General features: G+C 45.6%; 1 protein-coding gene across 2 annotated transcripts; it reads left to right on the plus strand.

Annotated features, from left to right (window-relative positions):
• The first annotated feature begins 412 nt into the window (after positions 1-412).
• Positions 413-10,785, plus strand: LOC309798424 (interferon regulatory factor 6-like). Of its 2 annotated transcripts, none has more exons than XM_082646619.1 (3): positions 413-783; positions 8,083-8,288; positions 9,317-10,785. In XM_082646619.1, exons 1-3 carry the CDS (start codon positions 665-667, stop codon positions 9,487-9,489), a joined length of 498 nt encoding a protein of 165 aa, XP_082502745.1. In that variant the 5' UTR covers positions 413-664; the 3' UTR covers positions 9,490-10,785. The 2 variants fall into 2 exon arrangements, with proteins under 2 accessions (XP_082502745.1, XP_082502746.1); XM_082646620.1 differs by lacking the exon at positions 413-783 and adding an exon at positions 6,691-6,767 and having other exon boundaries at positions 9,317-10,784.
• The last annotated feature ends 204 nt before the right edge of the window (positions 10,786-10,989 follow it).

The following is a 10,989-nucleotide window of genomic DNA, read 5'->3' on the forward strand; positions in this document are numbered from 1 at the left end:
AAATGAGGGGGTAGGGTAAGGGCGGGAATCTCAGCCTTGCGTCCTCATTCTTCACACAGCACACGCATGTGGCAGATCCTAGTGGGAAAAGCCTGTGGTCGCATCAGAGAGAATTAGGTTTCCATCTCCTCTCTTGCTAGTGTGTGTGTAACCTTTTGTAAGCATCAGCTTTCTCATCTCCAGTATCAGGCTTATTAACAAGGCCTAGTTGTTTACTGTTGTGAGGATGAGTTGAGATGCACCGGCAGCCTTAAATGTTAGTTGGTATTTGTATTATGGCATAATAGAAAGGCACTGCATTCAACCATCTCAGTTACTACACGTTTATGCAGGCTGATTCTCACAGCCAAAACAGACGCACAAAGTACACCCACCCATTTACCCACCTGGGGAAGCTCGAAGCCTCCCTGCCTGCCTGCCTTACGGGGCTCAGAGAAAAGCTGCGCATGCGTGCGCGTGCTTCCAAAGAGCCTCGCTCGGGGGCGGAATGGGAAACAGGAAGTTCTAACGCCTGTCGTACAAGCGCGGCGTAAAGCGGGTCTGCTTTACGGCACCCTGCTTCCGCCGTAAAGCGCCGTTGGCAATCCCGCGTGAGTGGGTTGAGGAGACGACTTCCAGGTGAAAAACGCGATTCTTGGAGGTTGGCTGACTTGACGTCTTCCCCATGGGCAAACGCGGGAGCCGGCGCCGGAGCCGGAGCCAGAGCCAGCTGCTCGACTCCCTAACTAAAAAGCAGAAGAAGCATCTAAGGGATTTCGGCGAGGAGCATCCCTTCTATGACAGGTATGGAGAGGCAAGGCTGGGACCGGCCCTGCCGGCGTCCTTTCCCGGTGGGAGCCCGCGTGTCCCCGCGTTTGGTCCGCCGGTGCCCCGGGGGTAGTGACAGGGCAGTTCCCGCCGCGTGCCACGCTGCCCCGGCGCCGGCCTAGCTCGCCCGGGGATCCTGGCGGCTTCCCGCCTGAGATGGGGTTCTTCGCCGGTCTTCCTACCCTTTGTTGAGCCTGTAGTTTGATGCTAGACGGCACGCCTCCTGTGTGGCGACTGGGCAGAGATTTTATAAGCTTGTGTTCGTTTTATATGTTTTTTTTAAAATTTTTATTTATTTATTCATGGCTATGTTGGGTCTTCGTTTCTGTGCGAGGGCTTTCTCTAGTTGCGGCAAGTGGGGGCCACTCCTCATCGCGGTGCGCGGGCCTCTCACTATCGCGGCCTCTCTTGTTGCGGAGCACAGGCTCCAGACGCACAGGCTCAGTAATTGTGGCTCACGGGGCCAGTTGCTCCGCGGCATGTGGGATCCTCCCAGACCAGGGCTCGAACCCGTGTGCCCTGCATTGGCAGGCAGACTCTCAACCACTGCGCCACCAGGGGAGCCCCGTTTTATATGTTTTTAAAGAATTGCTTGGGGGCTTCCCTGGTGGCGCAGTGGTTAAGAATCCGCCTGCCAACGGAGGGGACAGGGGTTCGAGCCCTGGTCCGGGAAGATCCCACATGCCGCGGTGCAAGTAAGCCCGTGCGCCACAACTATTGAGCCTGCACTCCAGAGCCCGCGAGCCACAACTACTGAGCCAGGGTGGTGCAACTACTGATGCCCGCGAGCCTAGAGCCCCTGCTCCGCAACAAGAGAAGCCACCTCTCGCCGCAACTAGAGAAAGCCCGGGCGCAGCAACGAAGACCCATAGCAGGCAAAAATAAATAAATTAAAGAAGTTAAAAAAAATGAAAAAAAAATTGCTTGGGACCCTCGACATCACCTATCTATTCAATGACCATGAGGAAACTAATGTTTGGGTAGTTGTGGGTTCCTCTCTAAGTGTCCAGACTCTCAGTTATGATCTTAGTGCTCAACCCACCCCTTTGGGCTGCTTTATCAACAGTTAGAGGGATAGTCTACTTAAGAAATTTGCTAGAAAAGGTGAACCCCGAGGGCTTTTATTTGCCAAAATTTCCCATCTTTTGGATGAGAGCCTGTTACTGTGTGACTGTAGTATTTGTCATGTGGTCTTGTTAGACTTTTTCATTCGTCTCTTATTATCTATTTGGCATATCCTTCCAAAACCTGTCCAAATGCATATGGAGTTTTTACTTGACAATAGATATAATGTATTTATAACGGTATAGTCTGCCACGTTCATTTAAAGTTGTATCGTTAGACTTTTCCTAATTGCTACATACTAGTAGTTAAAGTTTAACATTGCCTGTTTCTTCTCAGGGTTTCCAGAAAGGAAGCAAAACCACAGACTTGTCAACTGGTAATGCTTTATACCTTCTTTATGATAGTAGATTCTGGACTGTTACTTTTAAGATTATATATGGTACTAAAGTTTGGCTACATTTCCACTCTCTTTGATTTTAGATGTAAGCTATATTTTAGTAATATTGCTTAGTTTTAAGTGCAGATGTCTGTTAAAATGCCATTGTGATAACTAATATCGTATAAAGTATGAAACTGTCCTGAGAGATTAGCCTGTTAGAACCTGTTAAGGAGGCTTACCAGAGGGCTCTTGGTGAATCCTCAGAGGGAATGTCATGTTTGCTTAACATAAAATAGAGTGCAAAATCATCAAAGGTCTTATTTCATTACCACAGACTCAGAAATAAAGTACACTTTTTTGTTGTAAGTTTTCCTGTTGCTCCTTTAAAGGTGCCAAATGTCTGACACATAGGTTAGATCGCCTTATAACCTAAAGCTCCATGTGTTTAGTTTGCTGTCTTCCCATGTGGAACATGAGCAGTTCAAAGAAGAGGAAGCGCTTCTAGAATCATAGCTAGATTAGCTGTTTTAAACAAATTTGGTGCTAGGTCTGGTTGAATAGATAGGGTTGCATATTTGCAGAAAAGCTAGTTTTTATTTAGAAAAGTCTGAACTTGGTTCCACTGTGGGCCTGATGATAGTCGTGGGGTAGCAACAAGAACAGTATAAGTTTTGTTTTTAAAATCCCCATTTTCCTTTTAGTCAGAGAGTTTATAGATACTTCAAGTTCTGAAAGTGAAGCATAGAGTGAACCAGAACAAGTTTCTGGTTACAACAGACTACTTGCCACATTAAAGGATGTCTCCAAGGAAGATGAGGAGGAGGAAGAGGAAGAAGACAGTGTTCTAGATGAGACAGAAATGAATCTTGAAGATGGCGATAGTGACGTCATTGTGGAGGAAGAGATGGCAGTAGAGTCCACTGACATGCACAAGAGTAAGTGTCTTTGATGTGGGTTTATCATCTTTGCAGGGACCACAGACAGATTGCCCCAGGGGCAGGGTGCCTTGTACCACAGAGCTGGGTGAAAGCACATGGATTCAAAGCAGAGGTTCTTAACATTGTTGGGCTCTGTGATATCTTCAAGAATCTGATGAAAACACAGGACCCTGTGGCCATAAAAATGCAGAAATGACATTTTTGCTTATGATTTCCAGGATTTCATCAATCCTACTTCAAATTCCCCTGATTGGGAGGAAAGGGAACATAATTCTGTTTTTGTAATGGTCTCAATTTATGAAAGAGATGATTGTTCCTGCCTTAGAGGAACCAAGTTGAATGGAAGATAGACATAAAATATACAAAACTTTTCAAGCATCAAATCTGAATGGAACCGATAAATATAAGGTGTTAAAGAGATGCACAGTGGTCACATGCTGCCAGGGTGAATGAGGGGAGGCTTCAGAGAAGAGCTGGGACTGAAAGCTTAAAGGAACTCTGTCTCACTCAGACGTCTAGGGGACTATTTTTTAAAAAATTATTATTAATTTATTTATTTTTGGCTGCATTGTGTCTTTGTTGCAGTGCGCCGGCTTCTCACTGTGGTGGCTTCTCTTGTTGTGGAGCATGGGCTCTAGGCACGTGGGCTTCGGTAGTTGTGGCACACGGGCTCAGTAGTTGTGGCTCACGGGCTGTAGAGCACAGGCTCTGTAGTTGTGGCGCACGGGCTTAGTTGCTCGGCGGCATGTGGGATCTCCCCGGACTAGGGCTTGAAACCACGTCCCCTGCATTAGCAGGCGAATTCTTAACCACTGTGACACCAGGGAAGTCCCCATAGGTGACTTTTAATTTAACTTTAAAATCAACTTTATTGAAGTATGAATTACATTCAACAAGGTGTACCCATTTTAAGCATGTAATTTGATAAGTTTTGACAAATGTGTATATCTATATTGTCATCGCCAAAGTCAAGATACAGAACACTTCCAATACCTGCAAAAAGTTCCTTCTTGTCCTTTTACAGTCAGTTTCCCAGGCCTGGCATCAGGCAACCACTGACATGCTTTCTTTCACTATGTATTAGTGTTTCCTATTCTAGAAATTCATATGAATGGAAGCATACAATAAGTACCCTGTTGCACGTGGCTTCTTTGGCTCCTCATGTTGTTGTGACTCATCCGTGTAGCTCATATTAGTAATTCATTTCTTTTTATTACTGGAATAGTAGTCCATTGTCTGAATATATCTGGGTAACTTTTTATATTCTATTATCTTAATGCCTACTTGCCTTACTGTATTTTTTTCTATACTTTAAGGTGTCACACACCATTCTTAGTATTTTCATTCATCACTTGTACTCGGATACAAAAATCATTGCCTCAGACTTAGGGATTGTTTTAATTTTGTTGGTTTTCCAGTTTTCTTTCATGTTTTAGGTTTTTAAAAATGAAAAGTTTGGCTTTTTAAATTATAAAAGTAATATATATTTACTGTAAAAATTTAAGAGGGTAATATAGTTAACGTATATCTCCTCCACCCTGGGATGAACACCTTTAACATTTTATAGAACCTTCCAGACTACTTTTTTATGGATATATGAGTGAATATATATTTGTGTGTACGTGCATAATGGCCTCATACATTTCTGTAAGTTACTTTTTTCTTTAATAATATAACGTGTGTAACTGTGGGTTACTGCCGCTAGAACCCTGGTGTCCAAACTCCCAGGCCAAATCTCCTTCTACTACATTACACTACCATGGGGAGGTTTAAAAAAGAAAGGGAAAGTATGAAGGGTGATTTTTCCATAAATTAAATCCACTTGAAAAGGCGCATTTGGAGAGTCAGAGAGTACTGATATTGTTAGAAAGAAGAAAGGTTTAAAAGCTGGTTAAATCTCATTTTTAAAAAATCCATATGTACCACATTGTAAAAAAGAGAAGGAAGACGGCATTCATGATTACTGGGCTGGCAGGGTAGGGGACAGTTGCATGCTGGGGGTGGCTCTCGTACTGGCTCTTCCACTCTTCACACTTGTGCTCGGCCAGGGCCAGGGACCGCTGAGGGAGATCAGAGGAGAGGGTGGTGCCTTGGGGGTTCCAGGGGGTTGTGCAGCTGGCTCCCTTGCCACCCAGACTGCCCCAGGGTTCCCAGCCCCAAGGATTATGGAGCATCCCCACACCTGTTTGCTCTGCAGTTGCTGTCCTGCACGCATTTTCTCCTCCAGCACTTTCTGCAGTGTCTCCTTGGCCTTCTGCTCATAGCTGTTTTTCTGGTCTTCCATCTGTAAAAGCAACTTATTCATTCCCCAAGAAGTGTATTTCTGTAAATTTGAGGCAATTCAACAAATACACATTGACCTACTGTGTGCTAAAGCCTGAGCAGGGATACAGAAATGAAAAGAAATTGGTCCTTGCCCACAGGGCAGAGATGTCAGTAATCTGGTGGACCTTCTTCCAGGCTGGAGGCAGGCAGGGAGAGTCCCTCAGGTGATGTGAGAGGTGAGTGGGGATAAAAAACTGCCCTGGGCATGCTGGGCATTCTCCCCTAGGCCTTCCACAGGCATTTGAAATCCGACATTTCCAAAGGGAAATCATCTTTCTAAACCTGCTCCTATCTCAGTGGCCAGCATCACCACCCACCCAGTCTCCCAAACCCTAAACCAGGGAATCATCCTTGATTTCTCTCTCACCTTCTTCAAGGACTCAGTTCCTCATCAAGCTCTGTCAAGTCAGCGTCTTTAACGGCTCGTTCGTTACCTGTATCCTCTATCCCTACCGCCACCTCCTTAGTTCAGGCCCTAGTGACACTATTATATGGATTATATAGAGACTATGTGTTATCTTCATGCCTTGCCTCCCTTCAAACCCTTTTCAGTCCTGCAGCTAGATGGTTCTTTCTAAAACTTAAATCTGATCCCATCACAACCTGCTTAAATCTCTCAGTGGTTCTCAGTGTTCTAAGAATCAGGTCCAAACTCCTTGGCATGGTTCCTACTTACAAGCCCAGACTTTGATCTCATGCTGCCTCCACGCAAGCTGAACTGCTTGTAGGTCCCCTAAGCACTGTGCTTTTCAGCCTCTGCCTTTGCCCATAAAGCTTCTTCTGCTTAGAGTATCGTGACCCACGCTTCTCACCTGGTTAACTTCTACCCATGTTCAAGATTCAGCCCTAGAATCATAAATTCTGATAAACTTGGCCAACCATACCTACCCCCCGACTCTTTACGGATTAGGCAGTTTTACTGGTGTTCACATAGTATCTGTATTTCTGATCTATGGACTCATCTGTCTCCTTTAAGGGATTGTAAACTCCTTTGGGGCAGGGAACATTTTTAAAAAAATAAAATTATTTTTGTAGGCTTGGGGATCTGAACAATAGTCAAGTCAAGTTTTAAAAATGAATACATTTGTATTTTTAGAATTTCTCCTGGCTTCAAGGTCCAAAAGAAAAAAGACACAAGAGCAGCTTTGCAAATTCACTGGGGGTCTTGCCTTTCCAGTGCTTTTCATTTTTATGCCCTGTGATTTTTGGGAAAGCAGGAGCCTTTTACTGTCGATTCTGGGTTACCCAACTGGGTAAGAGATAGTCTAGATAATGCAGATTTAGAGTTCAATATCAAATCATTTCCATTTAGCTTTGGAGTCATCTGAAAATTTGGATTTAAATGTTGAGTGGGTCTTATGTTCTTGGAATTGTCATTAGAAACCAGATACAGGAGTTACTGGTTGAGATCATACATGGTTACGTCCAGGTTATTGGACTTAACCATGCTGGTCACTGACCAGCTTTATCCCCCATTGAAAACGAGTAGACTGGCATTCTGGATTATATGTCAGTCTCTCATGAGGTTGGTTGGCATTACTGAAAAAATAAAAGTTGTGGATCCGCAAACCCATAGACTCTATAGGCTATGTTCCCCTGCAGAATTCTAACTACACGGCCACCTTATCTTCCTAACATCAAGTGGGAGCAGTCTGGCCGGTCCATCTCGTTCTCTTGATCTTGAGTCCTCTGCAAAAGACATCCCCCTTTTCTGCACCAGCACGTACGTCACAGCCCTGAAGAAAGTGTAGACATCTGAGATACGTTAACAGTGGGGGAGGGCTGATATCCCGTGAACAGACACATAAATGCCTGTTAGACCTGGAAATTGAAAACCAGAGAGGCGGGGCCCCACTGGTTTTGGCCCAGGCCACCAGCCCCTGGTGTTCCCAGCAAAATGTTCCCAATGTGGGAGTTTGAGGAAGCAGGGAAAGGCAGGTGGTGTGAGTTTATTAGGACTTGAGGCCCTCAGCCTCGCACTGAGGCCAGCTGAACCCCCAGAGCGTGCTTCCTGCCCTCCTATGGGCTGCTACTCCTAAAGGTACTTGGTTTCAACAGTTAGTTGTGCATCAGATTAAAGACTGAAGGGAGAGGGAACAGCAAGCCTAAGTTCTTCATATCATACGCCACCTCCCTTTCTCTTCTTATTATATAAGCAATTCATGTGAAAAAAAAATAAGGCAAGCAAAACAAAACAAAATTACCTGAAGTCTTGCTATCCAAAAGTTACCATTAGTATTTTGGTGTATACTTGTTCCAGATTTTTCTTTATTTTCAACCCTTCATTAAGGCCATTGTAGTCTTGACAGGTGATGCTGGCACAAGCACTTGAGATGAGGCTCCTCTTTTTAAAATACTGTATTTGCATTTGGCTTAATTTGTCTCAGGCCCTGCCTTGCCTGGTCCCCAGCGTGGTGTTTTCTGCTGCAGTCTCTGTAAATTGGAGTTGGGGTGATGGGGCGGTCAGGCAGGGCTGTGTGTATCTGTGTCTGTATGAGGGAGGGCGGGCACACTTTCCAGTGTTTCTGGGCAACAAGCAGGCATGCACTGCAGTTTCCTATTCCTCAGGCCTGGGCTGTGGAGACAGGGGAAGTACCAGGAAGGGGTGGACGACCCCGACCCAGCTAAATGGAAGGCCCAGCTCCGCTGTGCGCTCAACAAGAGCAGGGAATTCAACCTGATGTACGACGGCACCAAGGAGGTGCCCATGAACCCAGTGAAGATATATCAAGTGTGTGACATCCCCCAGCCCCAGGGCTCTATCATTAACCCAGGTGAGGCCCCAGCTGCTGGGGAGAAGGTGGACAGTGTGCCAGGTTCCGGGCTGGACCCTTAAAGCGATAGTCGACTTGAAAGTCGCCTCGCTTACAATGTTGAAGACTGGTAAATAAAGCAAGAAATCCTGTCCCTAGAAAGAACCCAGAGAACAAAAGATATAAACTCAGCACAGTCTTCCTGCCCACCCAGTGGAACAGTAAAGCATTAGAAAGAAGAGAGGGTATTGAGTTCTATAAAAAATAACTTCTCTTGGGACTCAACACTGAGAAGAGAGGCCAGGTAGTTTAGAAGAAGGAGGGCTTAAAACTTAGAAGGTCTGAGTTATAAACCTCGGTCTTTCCATTTCACTACTTGTGGGACATTGAATCAAGTCGTTCAACGTTTTGAGCCTCAGCTTCTTCCACTATAAAATCTGGGTTCTCATCTTTCCTGCGTATTTCAAAGGCTGTTCTAAGAATCAATTGCCATGACATTATGAAGGCTGTTAAGTTCTCTTTATAAATGATGGGTAAGTGATCATTTAATTTGTATGGTATTTTTCCTAGGAGAATACCACCTGATCCCTATATTTACTCAATGTTGAGCCAGTTCCGACTAAGAGCCAGATAATTTAGACTTGACCTCCAGTGCATCTAGTGAGGCTCTGCCATGAGGGAAGGGTCTGTCTTCACAGTAAGCTTATAAAGGAGAGAAGCTGTGCTCCTTGGGCCCTTAGAAGGGATGCGAATGCGTGGAAAGGGGTTTAGAGTAGGAATTAAAAGATTTCTAGGAGAAGGGAGCAGGGTCTGCAGCTCCTGGATAGGGGAGGGGATGAGAGCTTGCACTGGGGCTCCGTAGGAGGAGCTGGGAGTGGGGTGAACACCCTTGGTTCCCACTCTTTGGCATTGAGGGTGCACACTGAACCCAAGGAACCTCTGTGCTGGCAGTGCCTAGCTTGAACAGTGGGTCAGCTGCAGGGATGACAGTGCAACGTGAGCGCCTCACTTTTGACCTTTGTGTGTGTGTGTGTGTGTTTCTCGGGTAGGATCCACTGGATCTGCTCCTTGGGATGAGAAAGATAATGATGTGGATGAAGAAGATGAGGAAGATGAGCTGGACCAGTCACAGCACCACGTTCCCATCCAGGACGCCTTCCCCTTGCTGAACATCAATGGTGAGTGGGGTGGGGGGTGGGACCGAGGCATGGAGAGGATGTAAGGGGCTTTGATTTTGCAACCGTTGACACCATATCCACCATTGCACTGGGAGCAGCGACCAGGCCCTGGGGCCAGGCTGCCAGTCTGTTAGCAAGTAGGAGTCATAGGCAAAGGAACTCCGTAGGCATAGTTATCCCAGTGGGGTGGCTTCTAGGCAGAGAGAGCATCTTCTGAATCTTATGTGATAATTCAGAGAAATTAAAAAATGAAATTCATTCTCAATCCCGCATACAAATACACAAGCTGTTACAAATTTTGCTGATTTCCTTCAGGCCAAGTGCAGGGATCCTTTTCGTGAATTGTAGGCAAACTCTTCTGCTATTTCCCTCGGTACAAATTTTCTGTCACTGCCTTAACAGCCTCTGCTAAGGCGGTATCATGGGAAACTTGTGGCTCTACAGCTCTTAATACTAGGCTCTGATACAATTTCTCTACTAGAGACTTTTATCTTTTTTAAATTAATTAATTAATTAATTAATTTTTTGTGGTACGCGGGCCTCTCACTGTTGTGGCCTCTCCCATTGCGGAGCACAGGCTCTGGACGTGCAGGCTCAGCGGCCATGGCTCACGGGCCCAGCCGCTCCGCGGCATGTGGGATCTTCCCGGACCGGGGCACGAACCCGTGTCCCCTGCATCGGCAGGCGGACTCTCAACCACTGCGCCACCAGGGAAGCCCTATCTTGTTTTTAAATTGACTTTTTGAATTCAGCTTCCCAGGAAAGATGCGTTTAGAGGTTGGAGGGTCCCTGTGAGACAGAGCAGGTACTGCACCTCCCATTGCACGTTCTGAGGACGCTCAAGCACAAGGTGAACTGCTCTTCCACAGCATCTTCCCTTGAACTTTTCACTGACGTGCTCGTAGTCATATGACGTGCATTCAGTTGAGTAGCTTTTCACTACTTTTCTAAGTTCCATCTGGCTGCTAGGGTCAAATGAGATACTTTTGCCACCTAGAAAATTTAGTATATCCAGAGGATTCCTGTAGGATTTTGGAGTCCCCTTCCCTAGGTGATGCCCCTTCTTTTGAGAATGAGGAAATGACTCTTATCTGTCTACTTGCCCTCCTTCACTTACCCTGTCATTTATAACCTTGCAAGCAAGTGATGAGTCAAGACAACGATCATAGAGCTCTCTCAGGTTAATACTGCCACAGCTACATTCCCACTTGGTGCAATTTTAAGATTTGGACATTTGGAAATGTGAGATCCTTTCCCAAATCTTTGGCTCACTCATTCTGTTATTCTCACCCCTTAAAAGGATACAACCCATTTCCAGGATCATGATTTACCTTTTTTTTTTTTTTTCATGTTTTTTTAAAGCTAATATTGTGTGTCCTTACGTTATGGGGCACCTTGGATCCTTTATGGAAACATGTGAACATATATTAAAAATAAAAAAGTAAAATGTGGCCCTACAGCCACAGCGGGATTTCATTGCCCTGAGAGAGGAGTTGGGGCGCATCAGTGACTTCCACGAAGCCTATACTTTCAAACAGGCTCCG

This window comes from Mesoplodon mirus (assembly GCF_964341445.2).
Source record: "Mesoplodon mirus genome assembly, contig: HAP1_SCAFFOLD_3412, whole genome shotgun sequence".
NCBI classification, from domain to species: domain Eukaryota; kingdom Metazoa; phylum Chordata; class Mammalia; order Artiodactyla; family Ziphiidae; genus Mesoplodon; species Mesoplodon mirus.

Coding starts and splice junctions, on each gene's coding strand:
- LOC309798424 (XM_082646619.1), top strand. CDS start 665: ATGGGCAAACGCGGGAGCCGGCGCCGGAGCCGGAGCCAGAGCCAGCTG. Junction 784..8,082: donor GAGCATCCCTTCTATGACAG/GTATGGAGAGGC, acceptor CCTATTCCTCAG/GCCTGGGCTGTGGAGACAGG. Junction 8,289..9,316: donor GGGCTCTATCATTAACCCAG/GTGAGGCCCCAG, acceptor TTTCTCGGGTAG/GATCCACTGGATCTGCTCCT.